General features: G+C 31.5%; 2 protein-coding genes across 2 annotated transcripts in view; one reads left to right on the plus strand and one right to left on the minus strand.

Annotated features, from left to right (window-relative positions):
• Positions 1-224: 224 nt before the first annotated feature.
• Positions 225-668, minus strand: LOC126886189 (uncharacterized). Its single transcript, XM_050653044.1, has one exon. The coding sequence runs from the start codon at positions 666-668 to the stop codon at positions 225-227; it is 444 nt and encodes a 147-aa protein (XP_050509001.1).
• Positions 669-21,783: 21,115 nt separating this feature from the next.
• Positions 21,784-25,123, plus strand: part of LOC126886190 (uncharacterized) — a 225,681-nt gene continuing 222,341 nt past the window's right edge. Inside the window, exon 1 of the mRNA XM_050653045.1 lies at positions 21,784-21,938. The gene's annotated coding sequence lies outside the window, so the exon portion shown is untranslated. The remainder of the gene's footprint in view (positions 21,939-25,123) is intronic.

The raw sequence follows: 25,123 nt of genomic DNA on the forward strand, positions 1-25,123 counted from the left end.
GTTTTGCTAGTGTTAACTTCAAGATAATTTTGGTCAATATATCTTTCCAATGCTCTTAGACTCTTACCTAATTCCACTTCAGACTCTGCTACGATGACTAAATCGTCAGCATAAAGTAATAATACGATGTCTCGTTTATTTCCGATGTTTATGCCAGTAACCCCGCTATCGAGAAAAAATGTTTCTATGTCTGCGAGAAATAATGAGAATAGAATCGGGCTTAATTATTCACCCTGTAGAACTCCGGCACTTATATCAAGTTGAGAGGTGAATCCATCTGACGCAGCTACTTGCATTGATGCTTCATTGTATATATTTCTTAAAAGTAAAATTATGCGACCACTAACCCCTATATTGTACAGTTTTTGCCATAACAAGTTGTGGCTAACAGAATCGAAAGCCCTATTGTAGTCCACAAATGCAACGAATACTTTGCGTTTTTTTAACCTTAATCGTGACTGTATGATCGAGTTAAGAACAAATACATTGTCAGTGCAGCTTCGATGTTTTCGAAATCCAGATTGAATTTCAGGAATAATGTTGTTATTATCTGTCCACTCATTAAGTCTGTTGAGTAATACTTGTGTGAATATTTTTTCTACGCAAGACATTAGAGCAATTCCTCTGTAGTTAGAAGGATTGTCGATAGACCCCTTTTTGTGTATCATTTTTAATATTACTTCAGTCCAAGTTCTAGGTATTATAGCTTTATTAAATATGTTATTGAACAAACAAGTCATGTACAATATCCAATTATTTGGTAAATATTTATAAAACTCATAGGCTATTTTATTATTTCCTGGACTTTTGTTGTTTTTGCAATTGTTTAAAACTAAATAAATCTCATCAGGTGTTATGGATTTGTCCAGAAATTGATGTCTAACATCGTAATATGTAATAAACGAAATTATTTTAGGAGGGTATATATCTCTGTAAAAAGTTTGCCATACATTCATGGGTAAATTTGATGAAGGCGAATAACTACGAAATTTTTTTAAGGTTGACCAAAAAGTTTTAGGGTTTCGGCTGTTACATAAATCAGTTATTATGTTATTAAAATAGATTTGTTTTTTGGATTTTAGGGTTGTCTTGTATTCTTTTTTTATCTGTACATATTTTAGTTTGGTGCTTTCTGAGAAATTATTTACTTTACATATTTTTAATTCATGTTTAACCTGCTTTTTTAAACAAAGACATTCATAATCGAACCAAGGGGATGAGAATATTTTGGTATGAAATGAACCTGTAGTAAAAGTGGAAGATGAACTAACTGACCCAATTGAAGCTGGCAATGGGATAAGACAGGGGGATTCCTTGAGTCCTTTATTATTCAACCTGATCATGGACGAAATAATAAAAAAAAGTAAGAACTAAAAAAGGATACCAAATGGGAGAAAAACAACTTAAAATAATCTGCTATGCGGATGATGTAATACTAATCTCTCAAAGTGAAGATGATTTACAACGTATGCGGCACCAATTCAACATAATCGCCAGAAAATTTAACATGTTAATTTCCTCAAAAAAGACAAAATGCATGGTTATAACAGCAGATCCAATAAGATGTAAATTGGAGCTGGAAGGTCAGATAGTAGAGCAAGTGAAACAGAAGGCTCGAAACAGAAGTAGAAGATCAAGTGAATACAGCAAACAGAGCCGTAGGTTGCCTGAATGACACAATATGAAGAAATAAAAATATCGGAAAAGAAATGAAAGGCAGAATTTACAAAACAGTCATCAGACCAATAATGACATACGCGGCAGAAACACGACCCGACACAGAGAAAACAAAAATATTGCTCGAAACAGCGGAGATGAAAACCCTTCGAAAAATCGATGGTAAGACTCTATGGGACAGAGCTAGAAGTACAGATATACGACGGAGATGCAAGGTGGATAACAATAATAACTGGGTAAGAAACAGAAGAATAGAATGGAATGACCACATAAGCCAAATGACAACAAATAGGGTAGTCAGGACAGCAGGAGACGGTTACCCAATAGGAAGACGATCAGTGGGAAGACCACAAAAACGATGGAACGACAACTTACTAGAGGCACACTGAAAAAACATACAGTCATGTCTATATAAAAAAAGAAGATTGGGAAATAAACCACAATTAAATTGAAAAACTAATTTTATTAACAATCAAGAAGAAACAATAAAATTTACAATGGAAAAAGAATATGACAACACCCTGCCTTTCCTCGATGTTTTAGTCTCAAAGAAGGATACTGGATATGAGACTTAAGTGTATAGAAAACCAACACACACCAACAGATATTTCAATTACATATTAAATCAAAACATCAACGTTAAAAAGGGAATCATTACATCCTTATGGAGCCAAAAATTACTTGTTCTAGCGAAAATTCATTTTTAGAAGAAAAAAATAATTGCTAACATCTATTTTATTAAAAAATGATTATCCTTTATCGTTTACAAATAAAGAATTGTCAAGATTAGATTGAAAGGAACAGAACAACTTAGAACGGAATCCATAACATTCACATCACAAGAAATAATACGAGGAAAATATCAATATATAAAAAATCAGTTACTCGTTTTACCCTAAGGTGTAACGTATATATCAATAGCATATTATAAAAGGACTATCCGAGAAACTTAAAACAATAGGAAATAAATTCAACATTTCAACAACATTCAAAACAACAAATAGATTGAGATCTATTCTATCCAAAACTAAACCTAACAATGAACAATAAAGAACAAAGAATTGTATTTATAAAATACCTTGTCAATGCGAACAATTTTATTTAGGTGCAACATCCAGACCACTAAACGTTAGAATAAGTGAACATCAGTCTTATATTAAAAATAGAGAATTTATTAGATCTCAAATATGAACATAGAATTCATAGAACATAGAACATATGCATGACACAATGAACATAGGATTCAGTGGAGAGCTCAAGTATAGTAAAAAGAAAGATAGCTGAAAGAAACAGATAGTAAAAAGAGAAAAATCAAAGAAGCGGCTCTAACTCTAATTATGCTAAATGAAACCAATTGTATCGCAAATTCCTCGGTACAATGCAGTAGGATGTGGTTACCCATATATACTAAAAGAGGAAGTCAATAGAAAGAAAATACCACGATTAGTAAGTTAATAACACATCGAGCTAGTACATATTTTATATTTTAGTACTATTTATATATCTCTATGTATTAATAAAATTATTTTAATTATTTAAAATAACATATATGTATATATACATATAGGGATGTATATACTAAAGTTAGAACTTGGTATTAGTTTTGAGAGTAAACTAAATGCAATACCAAATACTTACGCTAGCATCACGAGGTTTTTTAGTGGATTTCCCTCGTGATTTACTATGGAATCTCTAACACGATCTCTAACGCGAACCAACTCATAAATATTGGCAATATCGTTTTAAAGTCTTCTACTTTAAAATGTATAATAAATGTCAGAATTGCCGATTTAAATGAGTCAGATTAAATATAATATTAGAAGAATTTTTTACTTAGCAACATTTTTGTTTAAATTAGTAATATTTTGTATTTTAACAACCAATTTGGGCGTCGAAACGTGAATAATTTTTTTTTTAATTTAATTGTGGCTTATTTCCCAATCAAAATAGTTAATTTAAACCTCTTGTTTTGATTTCATCACTTTTTTTCAAAACATATCTTACCTATTAATTTTTCTATTTGTTTATCAGTAACTTAACTGTCGTAAAAACATGTAGTTCTTCTAAAAAAAAACAAAGAGTCGAAAAGTTTTGAGTGCGTTTCCAACTAGATAAACAGGTAATTAGTTTTCAAGCATTAACATGTATGATATAACGTCTTCATTAGACATTCTAATCAGTTTATAAGGTTTTATGAGAAAACTTAGAGAGTGTAAGAGCATTTACGTCACCGCAGACTTCGCATCTTAATAAGGAACTTGCACATTTTTTTATTACATAATAATGTTCAGTTTTGTTTAAAAATAAAATTTCCAAAATTTCACGCCTCAAAAACTTTATTGCCTTAGAAGTACAAATTTAAAATCTTCTGTGTATTTAAATCATTTTAAACGACCCAAAAAGCACGCTAACAATTGTGACGTCACATCATTATGTTCTATAATGACATTTATCGTATGTCATTGTAATAGTATATACCAGTTTTTATAACAAACTGAGTGTTAAATGAATTTCAAACCTAATGAATTAATGGCAAGGACTTAAAATACTGTAATGATACGATGACGTCACGACCAACGAGACAAAACGAAGACAAACAAACTTTTTTTTGACATGTTTTAAATTATGTTCTGTTATGATTTATAGCATTTTCATCGACTTTAAAATTTTATGCAAGTTTCCTAATAGGGAACCATAAAACGAGTGGTTTTCATATTGTTACGACAGTGCCATAAAATATATTCCATCTAGAAAAAGTCCTTTGAGTCCTTTAGAGATGTCTTTGAAAAATCAAAAAATGTCTAGTAAAGTCTGGAACGTCAGAAAATGTATATAGGTAAATACAGGAAGTTCACAGTTCAAATAACAGTACCTAATATTTGAGTATTTGAAGCTAATATCTAATAATTGTCACTGAATGAAAGTTTATAACAATTATTTTAATGGTGAAGTTAATTTTCAATCCTAATAGCAAAATTAATAATATGGAAAATATTAAAAACATTACTAAAAGATTTTTAAATTGAAAACTTATTGGACATTTCCCTGGTGACACCTCCAAGGCTTCTACAATTTGCAAGCCAAATGGATGCTGCAGTGAAGACAAAGGGAAGTAATTCTACACTATGCAATTCACATCCCCCGTCTGCAGCTCGGTAAAGTTCCAACGGAAAATGCACCTGGTTGCTCTACGGAGTAATACGACTATAAAATAAAAATGTGTACCATTTTTATTCAGTTGCAATGCGAAGGCAAAATAATCTTACTTTTCAATTAGAATCCGGAGCGCAGTCCAGTCTTCTGAATCGCGATTTTCGGCTCTTATTGGAGCCTCATCGGAAAGAACGTAGGCACTGTTCTGCATACCCCAATTGACCAGCGTCGAGAGTTTTTCCCATCCATTGCAACGGAAGTGAAGGCATTAGGTGACTAGCGTCATCTGGCAATTGAAAGATGAAGTTAGTTTTCAATCCTAATAGCAAAATTGATGAGGCTCCAATAAGAACCGAAAATCGCGATTCAGAGGATTGGACTGCGCTCCGTATTCTAATGGAAAAGTAAGATTGTTTTGTCTTCGCATTGCAACTGAATAAAAATGATATACATTTTCATTTTATAGTCGTATTACTCCGTAGAGTAACCAGGTGCATTTTCCGTTGGAACTTTACCGAGCTGCAGACGGGGGATGTGAATTGCATAGTGTAGAATTCCTTCTCTTTGTCTTCACTGCAGCATCCACTTGGCTTGCAAATTGTAGAAGCCTTGGAGGTGTTACCAAGGAAATGTACCAATAAATTTTCAATCTAAAAATCTTTTAGTAATATTTTTAATATTAACAATATTATTAATTTTTGCTATTAGGATTGAACACTACCTTCATCTGTCAATTGTTAGATGACGCTAGTCACCTAATGCCTTCACTTCGGTTGCAATGGGTGGGAAAAACTCTCGACGCTGGTCAATTGGAGTATGGAGAACAGTGCCTACGTTCTTTCCGAAGAGGCTCCAATAAGAGCCGAAAATCGCGATTCAGAGGACTGGACTGCGCTCCGTATTCTAATTGAAAAGTAAGATTGTTTTGCCTTCGCATTGCAACTGACTAAAAATGGTATACATTTTTATTTTATAGTCGTATTACTCCGTAGAGTAACCAGGTTCATTTTCCGTTGGAACTTTACCGAGCTGCAGACGGGGGATGTGAATTGCATATTGTAGAATTCCTTCCCTTTGTCTTCACTGCAGCATCCATTTAGCTTGCAAATTGTAGAAGCCTTGGAGGTGTCACCAGGGAAATTTACCAATAAGTTTTAAATTTAAAAATCTTTTAGTAATATTTTTAATATTTTTAATATTTTTAATATTATTAATTTTGCTATTAGGATTAAAAACTAACTTCATCTTTCAATTGCCAGATGACGCTAGTCACCAAATGCCTTTACTTCGGTTGCAATGGGTGGGAAAAACTCTCGACGCTGGTCAATTGGGGTATGGAGAACAGTGCCTACGTTCTTTCCGATGAGGCTCCAATAAGAGCCGAAAATCGCGATTCAGAGGACTGGACTGCGCTCCGTATTCTAATTGAAAAGTAAGATTGTTTTGCCTTCGCATTGCAACTGAATAAAAATGGTATACATTTTTATTTTAAAGTCGTATTACTCCGTAGGGTAACCAGGTGCATTTTCCGTTGGAACTTTACCGAGCTGCAGACGGGGGATGTGAATTGCATAGTGTAGAATTCCTTCCCTTTGTCTTCACTGCAGCATCCATTTGGCTTGCAAATTGTAGAAGCCTTGGAGGTGTCACCAGGGAAATATACCAATAAATTTTCAATTTAAAAATCTTTTAGTTTTAAAAATCCTTTAGTTTTAAAAATCTTTTAATAATATTTTCAATATTTTCAATATTATTAATTTTGCTATTAGGATTGAAAACTGACTTCATCTTTCAATTGCCAGATGACGCTAGTCACCTAATGCCTTCACTTCGGTTGCAATGGGTGGGAAAAACTCTCGACGCTGGTCAATTGGGGTATGGAGAACAGTGCCTACGTTCTTTCCGATGAGGCTCCGATAAGAGCCGAAAATCGCGATTCAGTGGACTGGACTGCGCTCCGTATTCTAATTGAAAAGTAAGATTGTTTTGCTTTCGCATTGCAACTGAATAAAAATGGTATACATTTTTATTTAAATTATTTTAATATTGTGGCTATTTCAATATAATATAAATGTAACATTGGTGACAGTAGTGGAATAAAAGAGATAGTAATTAATAATTAGTCCTGTCGCCAGGGGGGTACAACGGCCTCCTTAATTCAGATGGACTTACTAATGTTTTTTTATGTTTTTTGACCCGTAGAACACGAATTTTTTGTAAACATTTTTTTGTATTTTTTTGTATTTTTTTTGTGATTCTCAGCAAAAAATGGTTCTACAAGTTTTTTCGTATGATGCATGGTTTTCGAGATAAACGCGGTTGAACTTTCAAAGAATCGAAAAAGTGCAATTTTGAACCCGAATAACTTTTGATTAAAAACTAAAATGGCAATTCTGCTTACTGAATTTGAAAGTTCCAGTCAAATTATATCGGTTTGGTTATTTGCATTGCTAAAAATTAAGTTTTTATTTGTTAAACAAAGCCATAAACCCATAGTATTTCCTGTACCCAATGCATGCGTTTTAATGTACGTAATCTACGTAGAAATTGTGTGTATGCGCTCCTACTCGTTCGATTTCAAATGAGAAATGCATTGAAAACATCATTCAATCACCATGTGCTTATAGCTTTGTTTAGCAATAAAAAAATTAATTTTTTGCAATGTAAGTAATCAAAACCGATAGAATTTGACTTCAACTTTCAAATGGTTTAAGCAGAATTGCTATTCTATTTTTCAATCAAAAGTTATTCGAATTCAATAATTGCAATTTTTCGATTTTTTGAAAGTTGTAAAAAATTTGTAAAAACATTTTTTGCTAAGGATGACCCAAAAAATACAAAAAATGTTTTATTTTGCAAAAAATCCCTGTTATGTGATTCCTCAATTTCTTTGTTTATAACAATCGTATCGACATCCGGATCAACTGTTACCCAAAAAATTCGTGTTCTACGGGTCAAAATACATAAAAAATTTTTGGGTAAGTCCATCTGAATTAAGGAGGCCGTTGTACCCCCACTGGCAACAGGACCAAATGGCTAATACAAGATATTATACTGAATTTGATAAAGAAATGAATAAGTACATCCAGCCCCCTGTATGGTTTTTAAAAATGAAACAAGAGAAAGAGACGCGTGAAAAGCGTAAATACGAACAGAACTTGCTGAATAAGAAGCGTATAGAACAAGAGGAAGAGAGAAAAGAGTACAGGCGTAGAAAAGTGGAGGTAAATATTGCAAAATAGTTTATCTCAAATTCACAAAAAATTGAAGTTATAAGAGATTAATAGGAGCATAAATAAAAACCTTCTCGAAGCCTGCAAGTCGCAAAGATATTTATTTTTTTATTTATTTATTATTTATACATATGACCTGGCCTCTAGTGACTAATCCAGGTCGTTTTTTCCTGATGGGATTACAGATATTTTTTTTTATATTTTTACATTTTTTACTCAACTATTAAATTTATTTTTACAATTAACAATTTGCCATAATCTATTAATTACGTTTAAAAAACAAATTTAAATAAAAAATTTAAAATATTTTTGGTACTATCAACTTCCTTCTAAGTTATAAAGACAGTCCCTCTATTTTCAGAAGAGAGTTGGTAGTTTTTTTTTTTAATTTCATGAGTTTTGTATTGAATTATTATTTTTATTTATTTATTTTATATTGAATTATTATTATTATAATTGTAAATATCTATTTTTGAATTTATATTTTATTTTATTTATTTTAATTTTATCTTACTCAACTTCATCAGGGTTGGATTATTGGTTGTCTTTTTCTATTATTATAGATTTCTTGTTGTTTTTTAGATATTATTTGTGTGAGATTGTTTAATATTTCAAAATATTCTTCATTTTGTAATATATCTCTTATTTCAATTCTTTCTAATCTTCTTCTCATTTCTCTATGTTCTTCATTTTTTATAGTATTTTCACAATGTAACACTATATGTTCTGGTGTACCTAGTTCTCCACATTCACAATATGCATCATCTTTTAAGTTAAATCTTTCCAAATATGTTGGGTACGGTAAGATAACAAATAAGTAAGATAAGTCGCAAAGATATTTTTTTTTATTTATTATTTATACATATGACCTAGCCTCTAGTGACTAATCCAGGTCGGTTTTTCCTGATGGGATTACAGATATTTTTTTTTTATATTTTTACATTTTTTACTCAACTATTAAATCTATTTTTACAATAACAATTTGCCATAATCTCTTAATTACGTATAACAAACAAATTTAAATAAACAATTTAAAATATTTTTGGTACTATCAACTCCCTTCTAAGTTATAAAGACAGTCCCTCTATTTTCAGAAGAGAGTTGGTAGTTTTTTATTTTTTTTTATTTTTATGAATTATGTATTGAATTATTATTTTTATTTATTTATTTTATATTGAATTATTATTATTATAATTGTAAATGTATCTATCTATTTTTGAATTTATATTTTATTTTATTTATTTTAACTTTATCTTACTCAACTTCATCAGGGTTGGATTATTGGTTGTCTTCTTCTATTATTATAGATTTCTTGTTGTTTTTTAGATATTATTTGTGTGAGATTGTTTAATATTTCAAAATATTCTTCATTTTGTAATATATCTCTTATTTAAATTCTTTCTAATCTTCTTCTCATTTCTCTGTGTTCTTCATTTTCTATAGTATTTTCACTATATGTTCTGGTGTACCTAGTTCTCCACATTCACAATATGCATAATCTTTTAAGTTAAATCTTTCCAAATATGTTGGGTACCGTCCATGTCCTGTTAAAAAGTGTATTAAACCTTGTTTTGGATTAAAATAATTTGGAATGTTTTCTAATATTGGTATAAAATTGTATAAACGTCTAGATTTTGTTGAATTTTCCCATTCATTTTGTCTTTTTCTATTTATTATTTCTTTTAATTCTCTTTTATTTCTTACATCTAATCCTATTATTTGTATTATTTTTTCATATTTTTCTTTTTTTAGCCAATAATTACATGCTCTTTTTTGTGTTTCTAAATGCATTGGCATTACTCCAGTTAAAACTGTGAGTGCCTGTGTTGCAGTTGTTCCAAATGCTCCCGTCATTCTTACAAGAAATCCTCTCTGAGCTCTATTTAATTTTTCTGCGTTTTTTTTATTTATTAATCTATGTGCTCATACACTTGAACCGTACCCTACAATTGATGCAAGTATTGTACTTAGGTATATTCTCATCTGTCGGAACGAAATTCTATATTCCTAAGTCGCAAAGATAACAAGAACTTAAAAATATAAAATAAGCAACACGAAACTAAACAACTAATGATGGAAGGAAGACAAGTACTGAAGAAAAAACAAACGCCATACTCAGGAATACATAGAACTTAACAAAATAATAAATAACAGAGAAAAACGGCATACCTGGCGCACCTGATTAGAAACGAAAGATACCAGTTTCTGCGAACCTTAATTGAAGGAAAGATCGAAGGAAGAAGTTGAGTGGGCAGAAAGAAAAGGTCATGGATCCGTAATGTCAAACAATGGACAGGGCTAAGAAACATAGGAGACCTAATACATACTGCAAGGGATAGAGACAAATTGTCAAACGTGATCGCGAACATCCATTAGTGGATTCCATAAGAAGAAGAATAAAATAATTAGAAGAGAACTGAAACGTGACATACAAAACTGGAACGAGAACTTAATAGAACGAGTCATTAAAAACAACAAGGACTTAAGGGGATGGGCGCAAAATTTGGCGCCAATGTGTTTTAAATGCAATAATTTTTTTCGTATCTTGAGAAAACTAATACGTGTTTTTTATAAAATTTGACAGTAGAATGAAAGCTTACATTATTACCTAGGGCCGAAAGTACTTTAGAATAACCCAAAAATTTTCTTTTGAATGAGAATTTGAAATTAAAGATCACACTCAATTTTCTCTTTTTTTCACCCTTCTAACTTATTACAATAAACATTATAGAAGTTTTCAATGACTTTCGGTAATAATGCAATATTTCATTCTGTATTCTGTTTTTGATGAGAGGGAGATCCAGTCCACAATACCTACAGAAATATGACCACCTATTACTAGTGGAAGAAATAAGCGCAGCCATAATATCACTAAAAGAAGGGAGAGCTCCAGAACCAGACGGAGTACAATCTGAATTTCTTAAACTTCTTGATGATGAATCTTTAAGAATACTATGTAAAACATTCAATAATATCTATGACAGAGGCAATATCCCAAAAGATTGGCTAGTTTCAGAATTTATTACCTTACCAAAGAAACAGGGAGCAAAAAAGTGCGGGGAATATAGGCTAATAAGTCTAATGAGCCATACATTAAAACTTTTTGTTAAAATTATACATCGTAGAATATACAAACTATGCGAGGAGAGAACACAAGATACAGAGTTTGGATTTATGAAAGGCGTAGGTACAAAAGATGCACTGTTTAGTCTATAGGCATTAAAATAAAAATGTATACCATTTTAATTCAGTTGCAATGCGAAGGCAAAACAATCTTATTTTTCACTTAGAACAGAGAGCGCAGTCCAGCACTCTGAATCAACGATTTTCGACTCTTATTGGATTCATCATCGGAGAGGCGTAGACCTGCTGCTCTCTGCTCGAAGTGACCAAACCATGAAAGTTTATCCCCGCATTGCAACTGACGTGTATGGAGTAGGTGACTAGCGTCATCTGGCCATTAAAAGGTAAACTTTTCAATCCTAATAGTAACATTAATAATATTGAAAAAAATTAAAAATATTACTAAAAGATTTTTAAATTGGAAACTTATTGGTCCATTTCCCTAGTAACACCTCCATGGCTTCTAAAATTTGCAAGCCAGATGGATGCTGCAGTGAAGACAAGAGGGAATTTTAAAAAGTTGCAATTCACAACCCCCGTCTGTAGCTTGGTAAACAACAACTTTCTCGCTGATAACAACATTTTATCATAAAATCAGTTTGGCTTTTTAAATAATAAATGTACTACCGATGCCATGTTTTCTGTACTACACGAGGTTTACCAAGCATTAAACAATAATCTTCACACTGCCACTGTTTTTTGTGATTATGCCAAAAATTTTGATTGTGTAAATCACGACATTTTGATAGAAAAACTAGATTTCTATGGAATTCGAGGTATTTCTTTGAACTCGTTTCAATCTTACTTGGGTAATAGGAAACAACTAGTTAGAGCAAATGATACAGACTCTAGTCTCAAAAATGTTGTATGTGGGGTACCACAAGGTTCAGTATTGGGTCCTCTACTTTTCGTTATCTTTATTAATGACATTATTAGTTTAAAAATCGATGGAAAAGTTTTTCTTTTTGCTGACGATACCAATATCACGTGGAGCAACTCAAATATCGCAACTCTTCATGCTACTAAAACGTCTGATCTACTTACAATAAAATCCTGGTCCGATTCTAATTTACTCTCTTTTAACGTAGATAAAACAGTAGCATTATCCTATAAAGAAACTCTTCAACCCTGCCCCTTTCATAATAGCCAGATCAGTATCGTTGACTCTGTAAAGTTTCTTGGTATTTTTTTAGATAGCAACCTTAAATGGTCCCTTCATATCGATGTGTTAAGCAAGAATTTTTCCTTAGATTGCTTTGCAATAAGATCTGTTTCGAAGGAAATGAATTTAGCCTCTTCCAAAATAACATATTTTTCTTTGTTCGAGTCCCATCTTCGATATGGTCTTCCTTTTTGGGTTTCTGGTACAGCTGCCCAGTCCGATGTAATTTCTAAATTACAAAAAAGAGCAATAATATATCTGTTTGGTCTCAGAACAAAAACATATTGCAGAAGCTACATCAAAGATCACAGGATTTTAACACTACCTTTTTTATATATTTTATAAACTGTTTGCTTAATTCGTAAACATCTACAGGTCTTTCTAGCAAGACCTGGACATGACTATTTATTCCACCAGAAATTCTACCTTTAACATCTATTTACCGATCCTGTCCAGTGAGTTAGTAAAGAAATCTACATTATATTCTGCAAAGAAACTAGACACACATTTTCCTCTACAACTTAGATCTGCAACATCTTTCTCCAAGTTCCGTAAAATGACAAAAGACTATTTATCTGAAAGACCATATTATTCAATAGCAGAGTTTCTTAACCAATAACTAAGAAATTACAGTATTCTTAATATTATGTATAAGTAGAATCCTAATCTATATTTGAGTGTCATATGCAGCAGCTTAACTTATTAAATTTCTTAAGGTAGATTACGCAGTTTGCAAATTTTTTTCTAAATTTTGCAATATATTGTTACTGATTTTATTTCACTTTATTATATTTTATTAATATTGACGATTTATATAATTATAGTAAATTGTATTTGTTATTGTATTTATTTATGATTCTTGTAAGCTTTGTCTATAAAACTGTTAAATTTCTCATGACAATAAAGCATACATATTTCTATTCAATTCTATTCTAATACTACTAAACCAGCAAATACTTCAAAAGCGTAGTACATTCTTATATGTATCTCGTAAATAGTAGCAGATGCCACGGAGGAACGTAAATGTTGTAAGTGTAGTAAAATCTTCAAAAATGTAGTAAGTACTTGAAGCATTAGCAGGTACTACTATCTAGTAGATGCTATTGCTTCAGCAAATAGTATCTACTTTGTAGCATTTTCTTTTACATAAAAGTAGGTGCTTTTGTTGAGAAGAACATAATACACAACATAAGTACCTACTACTGACCTGAAGTATCTACTACAAAGCATAGCACCAGCCTGTCTGCATTACACTAATCGTGTGTGTTCACAAAGAGGGGATGGCATTAGATAAACTTTTTGCCACAGATATTTGAAAGTTGAAGATTGAAGATGTCATATTAAATTTTTATTTTAGAATTTTTAAGAAATTGTATGATAAAATCATTAATAGTTTTGGTATTGAAGCTTAGTAGATGTGAAATACTCAGCGGTAAACTTACATTCCGCTCCCGAAGTCTAGCAATTAGTGCTTTCGTATGGTTTTTATTAAGTTCACAATTAAAGATTATATGATTTAAATCTGCAGTAGAGTAGTTATCACATGAACAGAGAGAGTTGATACGCATTCCTATTTTAGCTAAATGTGCAGGAAAATTGCCATGGTTTAATCTTAAGCGACTTAGGGATGTGGAATAAAACCGAGTAACGTGATAATCAAATATATGTGGGATATTTTGCGGAAGTTGTGGGTATATGTAAGTGTATGGATTCCTCGAAGTTTGTACAAACTTAAGCCAAATAGTTTCCCATTTCTTTCTTAATTTTTTATGCAATTCTGGAATGTAATCACTGGAGATTGTTAAATCTACTATTTCATTTAAAGTTGCCGAATTCTTTGCCATTTCATCCACTATCTCATTTTCTTTGATTCCAGCATGTCCTTTTACCCAGATAAAGACCAAGTCACTACTATTATTTTTAAATCGAGCGATTGTCTTTCTAATATGGCATAACAACTCATTGTTGTGTTTTTTGGTTATTGGTTGTGATATTGCCTCAAGAGCAGATAAAGAATTTGATAGTATAACCGTGTCTCCAAAGTTCTGTTCAACCGCGTAAGTTAGGGCTCTTTCAATAGCATAAAGTTCGGCAGTAAAGATAGATGTACATTTAGGTAGTCTAAAAGAATTACCACTTTTTATATTAGAAACATAATAAGCGCTACCTACACTATTACATGTTTTTGAACTATGTATCTGTATAGATGTATTTATAATTAGAAAATTCAGATAATATTAATTTTATAATTTTATTGTTTTGGCATGGTAAGTTTCTATATGTAGGTTTTATGATCTTTGGAAAGATTGCGATTTCCTTAATAGAAAGGTTATATATGGGTAATATTTGTTTAGTGTTAATGCTAAAGTTGTCAGTTTCTAGATAAGCATCTGTAAGAGGGGGAGAAGATTTAATTCTCCAATAAGAATTTGTTAAGTTATATTCAGTGAGACTGTTAATTTTACTTAATAATTTATGTGAGTCTAAAGTCCTGGTCTTTAATAGAAACTTATTAGACAAGAATTCTCTTCTAAGGTTTTGAGGAGGTTCCTGCGCTTCTGCTAGAATTGCAGCACATGGCGTTGACTTAAACGCACTAATACATATACGTATTGCCTTATACTGAATATTATGGATTTTTGATAAATTCGATTTTGACGATGAACCATATAAAAAGCATCCATAATCAATGATTGACCGAATATACGATTTATAGAACATTAATGCTATCTTTGGGTCGGCACCCCATCTAGCTTTACATATGCAACGAAGCATGTTTAAACAGTTTAAACCTTTTTCGCATTTGTTGATAATGTGATTCACATGGAGTGTCCAGGTTAGTTACACTAATCGTGATGAAACTAGTCAACTAGTTTTAAATGTGCTTGTGATTTGTGAATTCACATTCTTGCGTTACAAATTATTAGAATTGTACATGGGTAAAAATAAGTGACTCGGATTCCGAAGTGGCAAAATAGTTACGCGAGGATAAAAATGAACAATGGTTATTTGTTAAACTTCTTGAGAATTAATAAATTTTATTTGATAAAATAATGACCCCAAAAACTAAGTTTCTTCTTCTTTCTAGTCTTTAGATATTTCTACGACACACATTCATAAATGCTGCGATATTGTAACAAAAAAATACCTACGCCGAAGTCGCCCATCCACAAACTTCACTTAAACTGAAGCAAATCCTACTAAACTAGCAAATACTTCAAAAGCGTAGTACATTCTTCTATGTATCTGGTAAATAGTAGCAGATGCTACGGAGGAAAGTAAATGCTTTGTAAGTGTAGTAAAATCTTCAAAAATGTAGTACGTACTTGAAGCATTAGCAGGTACTACGTTTTATGCATTCCACCCAATGTCTTTAATAATCTTCTTTTTAAACTATTTCCGGAGTTGAAATAGAAATGTCAGATTTTTAGGAAAAATTTAAATGATCCCATATAAACACAATATTAAACTTAGACATGCCACAAAAAATATAAAATCCTTTCTCCCTATAACATTTCCTATCTTTTGTCATTAAATAATAAAACTGTATATGATTAACAGAATTTATTTCGAAAAGTAATCTCTTGTAAGTAATCTCTGGAACAGGAAGAAGCTGTACTGATAATATCTTCTGCCTCAAACAACTAATAGAAAAAAAATTAAGCACAAATCAAGAAACCCACCTCATGTTTATTGACTTGCAGAAGGCGTACGCTACAGTTCCTGTAAACAAACTCTGGAACGTGTTACGATAGACGAATATTAGTGTCACCTTAATAAAACCTTAAGAAATTTGTATGAAGGGTCAACATCACAAATAAAAACTGGAAACAGATTATCGCAAAGCTTCCTGGTTAATAAAGGTCTACGTCAGGAGTGTTGTGTATCACCGACCTTGTTTAAAATATATGTTGCAAAAGCATTGAAAGAGTGGAAACGAAAATGCAGAGGCACGGGTGTAGACCTTGGAGAGATTTGCTTATATACATTGCAATTTGCTGATGACCAGGTTGTTATAGCAAACGATAAAGATGATCTAGAGTACATGGCAAGGAAATTACAAGAAGAATATAGAAAGTGGGGACTAGAAATTAATACAGAAAAAACAAAATACCTGCCAATAGGTACCGAACTATCGAACATCACATAAGAAAATAATGAAATCATCATGCCCTGCGACCATTACACATACCTAGGAATCGTTTTTGACACAACGGGGAAAGATGATAAAGAAATAAAGAGAAGAATAACACAATCCAGAAAAACAATAGGTTGTATAAACAGCTTACTGTGGAGTCACGAAATAGGAAAAAGAAGAAAACACAATATCTACGAATCTCTTATTAAAAGCAGTCTATTTTACGGAGCAAAAACTTGGCGGATAACCGAAAACAACAGAAGAAAACTGGAGGCAGTAGAAATGGACGCTTTTAGAAGATCAGTAGGAGTGTCACGCAAAGAGAGAATCAGTAATGATGAGATAAGACAGCGAATGGGGTTGACGGCTCTCTAACAACAGACATAGAAAGAAAACAGCTGATATGGTACGGACACGTCCAGAGGATGGATAACTCAAGACTCCCTAAAATAATTATGCAATGGGTACCACCAAACCGCAGAAAGAGAGGAAGACCCAAGAAATCTTGGAGAGAGGAAGTAACGAAGGCGATGAGCGCAAGAGATCTTAGAGAGGGCCAATGGGATGATAGAGTGTCATGGAAATTAGGCGTCGGACAACGCCGCAAGACGTTTTAAAACCGATTGATATATATATATATATATATATATATATATATATATATATATATATATATATATATATATATATATATATATATATATATATATATATATATGAAATGGATAATTGCATTTTAGCCGGATTCGAACCTCACCGGAGCCCGACTAGTTTCGAGTCATGTCAACTCGTCATCAGGGGACACTAGGTGAGTGTTCGAATTCAAGTAAAATGCAATTATTACTTGGTGGATTTATAGAAGAAACCCACCAGAGCATGCTTAGCGCGACCTCTATGTGTGAAATGAGAAAATAAAATATTCTCTTGGCAGCCCGGCGAATAGCAAAATCAAGCTTTATAACAATAAAGGTATGAAAGGCGATGTAACCGAATCCTTTTTCCGACAATACATCATGCAAACACCGTTTGGGCTAACCAATTCGTCTCTTACTGGAGAATACAGTAAAATGAAATGGATAATTGCATTTTAGCCGAATTCGAACCTCACCGGAGCCCGACTAGTTTCGAGTCTTGTCAACTCGTCATCAGGGGACACTAGGTGAGTGTTCGAATTCAAGTAAAATGCAATTATTACTTGGTGGATTTATAGAAGAAACCCACCAGAGTATGCTTAGCGCGACCTCTATGTGTGAAATGAGAAAATAAAATATTCTCTTGGCAGCGCGGCGAATAGCAAAATCAAGCTTTATAACAATAAAGCTATGAAAGGCGATGTAACGGAATCCTTTTTCCGACAATATATCATGCAAACACCGTTTGGGCTAACCAATTCGTCTCTTACTGGAGAATACAGTAAAATGAAATGGATAATTGCATTTTAGCCGGATTCGAACCTCACCGGAGCCCGACTAGTTTCGAGTCTTGCCAACTCGTCATCAGGGGACACTAGGTGAGTGTTCGAATTCAAGTAAAATGCAATTATTACTTGGTGGATTTATAGAAGAAACCCACCAGAGTATGCTTAGCGCGACCTCTATGTGTGAAATGAGAAAATAAAATATTCTCTTGGCAGCCCGGCGAATAGCAAAATCAAGCTTTATAACAATAAAGCTATGAAAGGCGATGCGTGAAAGCTCATTTCACACATAGAGGTCGCGCTATGCATACTCTGGTGGGTTTCATCTATAAATCCACCAAGTAATAATTGCATTTTACTTGAATTCGAACACTCACCTAGTGTCCCCTGATGACGAGTTGACATGACTCGAAACTAGTGGGGCTCCGGTGAGGTTCGAATCCGGCTAAAATGCAATTATCCATTTCATTTTACTGTATTCTCCAGTAAGAGACGAATTGGTTAGCCCAAACGGTGTTTGCATGATGTATTGTCGGAAAAAGGATTCCGTTACATCGCCTTTCATAGCTTTATTGTTATAAAGCTTGATTTTGCTATTCGCCGGGCTGCCAAGAGAATATTTTATTTTCTCATTTCACACATAGAGGTCGCGCTAAGCATACTCTGGTGGGTTTCTTCTATAAATCCACCAAGTAATAATTGCATTTTACTTGAATTCGAACACTCACCTAGTGTCCCCTGATGACGAGTTGACATGATTCGAAACTAGTCGGGCTCCGGTGAGGTTCGAATCCGGCTAAAATGCAATTATCCATTTCATTTTACTGTATTCTCCAGTAAGAGACGAATTGGTTAGCCCAAACGGTGTTTGCATGATGTATTGTCGGAAAAAGGATTCCGTTACATCGCCTTTCATAGCTTTATTGTTATAAAGCTTGATTTTGCTATTCGCCGGGCTGCCAAGAGAATATTTTATTTTCTCATTTCACATATATATATATATATATATATATATACAGAGAGAGTCTGTAAAGTGGAATAAATTCAATATCTCAAATACTAATTGTTTTTTTGGAAAATGCTCAGACCCGTCGATTAGTATTTCAAATTGTCCTTTTTGACATTCAATAATAATGTATACAGGGTGTCCCAATTTAGAGATATCACGTCATCGTCGATTTTCTTAAATGGCAACACTGTCATTTTGATAGCTAATTTGATAGGGTTTGTAAAGTTATACATAACTGCAAAATATCAAATTTTTATTCTCTACCATTTACAAGATAATAAAAAATAACAAAGTTATATCTGTAATTTGGAATATATTCAATAATTAAAATACTAACTGTTTTTTTGAAAAATGCTCAGACCCGTCGATTAGTATATCAAATTGTCCTTTTTGACATATAATAATAATGTATACAGGGTGTCCCAATTTAGAGATATGACGTCATCGTTGATTTTCTTAAATGGCAACACTGTCATTTTGATAGCTATTTTGATAGGGTGTGTAAAGTTATACACAACTGCAAAATTTCAAATTTGTATTCTCTACCATTTAGATGATAATAAAAAATAACAAAGTTATGAAAAAGAAGTAATCAACTAATAATTGAATTTAATTATTTCAATAAATTAAGCAAAAACTCATAATGTTGCCCTCAATTATTGTCAAATTGTCAATGGGCAACGTTATGAGCATTTGCTTAATTGAAATAAATAAATTCAATTATTATTTGATTACTTCTTGTTCTTCATAACTTTGTTATTTTTTATTATCTTGTAAATGGTAGGGAATAAAATTTTGAAATTTTTCAGATGTGTATAACTTTAAACACGCTATCAAAATAGCTATCAAAATGATAGTGTTGCCATTTAAGAAAATCAACGATGACGTCATATCTCTAAATTGGGACACCCTGTATACATTATTATTATATGTCAAAAATAACAATTTGATATACTAATCGACGGGTCTGAGCATTTTTCAAAAAAACAGTTAGTATTTTAATTATTGAATATATTCCAAATTACAGATATAACTTTGTTATTTTCTATTATCTTGTAAATGGTAGAGAATAAAAATTTGATATTTTGCAGTTATGTATAACTTTACAAACCCTATCAAATTAGCTATCAAAATGACAGTGTTGCCATTTAAGAAAATCGACGATGACGTCATATCTCTAAATTGGGACACACTGTATACATTTTTATTGAATGTCAAAAAGGACAATTTGAAATACTAATCGACGGGTCTGAGCATTTTCCAAAAAAACAATTAGTATTTGAGATATTGAATTTATTCCACTTTACAGACTCTCTCTGTATATATATATATATATATATATATATATATATATATATATATATATATATATATATAAGTAAACTTAAACCAGTAACCTTTTTTTCACCCCATTTGTTTTAAATATACTCTCAGTGACCCAGTCTAGTTTGTGTATTAATTTAATGTCTTAATGGGTCCCTAGACGAGAAGCGAGTAACCATGTTTGTTCCTTTACTGATAACCAAATAGATATTGTGGTAGGTAATTACTTCCTTTTCTTTTCTTTTCTTTTCTTTTCTTTTCTTTTCTTTTCTTTTCTTTTCTTTTCTTTTCTTTTCTTTTCTTTTCTTTTCTTTTCTTTTCTTTTCTTTTCTTTTCTCTTTTCTTTTCTTTTCTTTTCTTTTCTTTTCTTTTCTTTTCTTTTCTTTTCTTTTCTTTTCTTTTCTTTTCTTTTCTTTTCTTTTCTTTTCTTTTCTTTTCTTTTCTTTTCTTTTCTTTTCTTTTCTTTTCTTTTCTTTTCTTTTCTTTTCTTTTCTTTTCTTTTCTTTTCTTTTCTTTTCTTTTCTTTTCTTTTCTTTTCTTTTCTTTTCTTTTCTTTTCTTTTCTTTTCTTTTCTTTTCTTTTCTTTTCTTTTCTTTTCTTTTCTTTTCTGTTCTTTTCTTTTCTTTAGGAAAAACTAAAAAAACTAAAAAGTTGTGACTGGCTGAATGGCAAATGCCTGTGCCAAAAAAGACATGCCACAAAAAAAACCGTTTAAAAATGTTCTAATATATTTTTTGTTTTAATAAATTTGAAGTAAATGTCAATATTTTTAAATGTAGATTGCTTTACTTCTAATTATTTTTTGCCCACTGTGTATTCAAAATTTATATTGCTATAGAAAATAGGAGTAATGTAAGGGTATATACATATAATCAAACAGCAATAATCTCCGTTATAACTAAATTTCTAAGTTACAAAAAGGCAAATGTGTATTTTTGGGTCAAATTTTAAACGATGTCTTCTTTTAAATTAACCAATTAACCAAAAGGTTTGTCGTATTTCATTTATTGCAATAATGACACACTTTTGAGAAATATATCTCTTCTCGATATTCATTGAAACTCTCTCCTGTTTGGAAGCCGGGTTTAAATTTTTGTAGTCTTATTTTGTTATTTTTGTCAGCTGTATGTTCAAACTTTATATTACATACTATATTAAAAAGGGGTGATGTATAATTATTATTATTATTGTCCAATATTTCTCTTTATTTCAGATTACAACAATCCTGTAAAACCGTGATAATATACGTTTTAACTAAATTTCTATGTTTCACAAAATGCTAATGTGTATTTTTGGGGCAAATCCTAAACGACGTTCCCTTTTAAATTAACCAATTAACCAAAAGGTTCGTCGTATTTCAAGTTCAATAATCACACAATTTTGAGAAATATATCTCCAGATTTTCATCGAAAGTATCTTCTCTTTGGACCAACATGGGTTGCGTGCGTACAAATGTCAAGCGATGCTCCGGAGACGCCTGCGTCGGATCATGGCTGATCGTCGTGACGCTCTCACTACTCTATCGTCAGACTTGTAGATGCACACCGGGCGCCTGGTACGCTGGCAACGATTTTGATATCGTTAAATTTAAGCGTGTTTTCCGCGAATCTAAAATATTTTGTGACTATGACAATGTTCTCAATAGGTGGATTTTTTACCAATGTAACTAGAAGATTGTAAAAAAGAAGAATGTCAGTCAATAGGTACGTGTTATCATACATAAATGATAATAAAATCTATAATTTTTAATAATATCAAACTAAATATACGGTAGTTAACTAAGTTGAATGATATTTTTAAAAAAGTATTATGGTAAAGTGGTGAAAAATTCAATATTTTGTGTCAAACATGTCTAAACTATAAAATACCCTAATCAGGCATTGTTTTTATATATTTTCAAATTAATAATACCACATATTACTTGATAAATATAATATTGATACTTATTCTTGTATTGGTCCTCTTATTGGTTCTTTAATAAACAGATTGTTACTTCTAATCAAAATTTACCTTAAAACCCACTTTGCTGTAAAATTTCATAAATTATTTATCTGGTAGATATGTATATACCGAGTAATATAGGTATATAATAATAAGTGTTTTATCGTGTTTTATTATACCTAGCTTTTTCAATTTCCGGCCTACAACACTTGCCTAACATTATTTTCAAAATCCATTATTCACTTGCAATACATGCAACAGTTATATAATATTTGATTTATTTTTTATGATATTTGTTTATGTCATAACTCTGCTTTCTGTCTATACTTAATCAATGTTTATATATCTTCAGTTTATGGGGATCTTGGCTATTATAACTATCTTTTTGATCCCTTAACTGTGCCGTTTGTGAAAAGATACCTGTTAATATGTATAACATTCTTGGTACCCGCTATTTCGCTAACAAAATAAGAGAACCGTTAATAAGAAAACAATTTTCATACGTTACTCATACATTTATGATTTAGACAAAACTTGAAAGCTAAACTCATGTGAGTTTTTATCACCATCAAATAGAAGCTGGAAATATTATTTTGCTGTATTTCAAAATACTTATTTATTGCTTACTTATTACATTGACCGGAAAAATCAAAAATGAAATTTGACTTTTCTGATGATTAAGAGAGACTTTTATTCCCACCGCTAATGTAAATAATGTAAAAAAATATTTATTTTTCTTAAAAAGCATAAAAAAATTATACCGAAGTTTTGCAATTCTATTGTCCCATATATGTATTTAAAAAACATTACTGTTTATTTTGTCTTTATACAATTATTGACAATTGACAGAAAGTCTTGCCAACGCCCAAAAATTTAAAGAAAAATGTCTATTTATATTTATTTTCTAAAATAGTTTGTGATTATGATTATGACAATGCTCTCAGTAGGGGGATTTTTTTATCAATTCAACTAAAAGATTGTAAAAAAGAACAATGTCAGTTAATAGGTACCTACATGTTATCGTACATAAATGGTAATAATATCTATAATTTTTAGTAATATAGAACTTAATTTGCAGTATTTAACTAAGATGAATGATATTTTTAAAAAGGCATTAGTGTAAAGTGATGAAAAATTCAATATTTTGTCTCAAACATGTCTAACTTACATAATACCCTCCTCCGGAATTGTTTTTATATATTTGGAGTTGCAAATAATAATATCAAATAGTAGTTTATAAATCGAATACAAGCACTTCTTTTTTTATAACCGTATTGGTTCATTAATAAGTTAATGTGTTCTTCAGTCTAATCAAAATTGACGCCACTACCCACTTTATTGTAAAATTAAAAAAATATTTATTAGGTATATAAATAACTTATTTACATACCTTATATACCTAATATGAACATAATATTATTATGTGTTTTACTTCATCTAGTTTTGTCAATTGCCGGACTACAAGACTTAGCTATATACTAATATTGTCCGAAATATATTTAAACAAAAATCTGTACCTATTGAAAATTGACGGAAGTTTTGCCAAAGCCCAAAATATTACAGAAAAATATGTTATCTTGGTTTTTCTTCTTCATGGTCATAATGGAATATAGGTAACTTAATGTTATAAATCCCGATATACTTTTTTGATTATTCCATGAATATTTTTCATAAAGTCAGAAAAATAGTTGGTGATATTCATTTTATTGCCTTAACATCTAAATCTTAGAACGAAGATTATTTGTTGACACAGCAATTTTATCCAGCCATAGAGAACGGACTAACTTATTATGTATTATGTCAGTACCTAACAATAACTTATTACCTTCTTGTTTTACATACTGTCCGAAATATGTTATAAAACAATAATTGTTCTTCTTTATTTTATCTTTATACACTTACTGGCAATTGACGGAGAGTCTTGTCAGCGCACAAAATCTCAACTCAAAGAAAAATATGTTTTTATAATAATTAGGTTTTCTTTTGGCACTTCTCTCATTATTAGACGAATCTTTTTTCATGAATCCAGAAATATAGTTGGTGACAATCTTTTTAATTGTTGTAAGTCCAATCTTGCAAGTTCTTCAGCAAGAATTTTCTTCTCATGCCTTGAGTGAGTGTACCTTTTATTTTCCTTGCATAATATTTTGTAGTATTAGATACGTACTTAGTCGTCTAATGACGTGTCTAAAGTATCCAAGATTTCTTTTTTTCAGGGTGCTGGTTATTTCTTAAATTTTACCCTGTTTGGAGAAATTCTACATTCGTTACTCTGCCAGTAAACGTTATTTTTAGTGGGCATCGGTAACACCACCTTCCAAAAGTCGCAAGCTTATCTATTTCAGTTTTCCTGTGGGTACAAGCCTCTGATTCACAAAAAATAGTTGAAGAAACTCAGCATTCTTATTCGGACAGGTTGAGGCTACTATACACCAAATAAACGGTTTTATTTTAAAATGTCCTGCTTTTGCTATTTCTACTTGAAAGTTTGTTTCATGTAACTGATCTAGTTTTTTGTCTAACCAGCTACAAAGACATTTTATACCTTTTATTTATAATACAAATATCTTGGGTTTACTACTTGAAATTCTCAATCAAATAATTGCGTTTTAGTTTCTCATATCATATATCATATAGGTATGTATAACTGGGAAAATACTAGAGTCAAATTGAGAGTTTCTGAAAAGCTTGGAATTTGCAGACGACATAGTTCTTATTGCATCCGTGTAGATCATGCCTGCTAACTTTTTTTAGACCTTAAGAGCTCTTGCACACAAGTTGGCCGTAAAAATAACTGTTTCAGAACACAGTACATAACCAAACTTGTACTGGCCAAAAATCTCTTAACTAATGGTACGCAAATTGAACAAGTGTATAGCTACAAATATGTGGGCCACTAGATTAAGTTAGGAAAATAAAACAACAGAGTTAAATGGGAGAATAGGAC

The sequence above is a fragment of the Diabrotica virgifera genome, chromosome 6, assembly GCF_917563875.1.
Source record: "Diabrotica virgifera virgifera chromosome 6, PGI_DIABVI_V3a".
Lineage (NCBI taxonomy): Eukaryota > Metazoa > Arthropoda > Insecta > Coleoptera > Chrysomelidae > Diabrotica > Diabrotica virgifera.

Bases quoted from the DNA above. Each gene is read 5' to 3' on its own strand.
- LOC126886189 (XM_050653044.1), bottom strand. From the start codon at position 668: ATGATACACAAAAAGGGGTCTATCGACAATCCTTCTAACTACAGAGGA.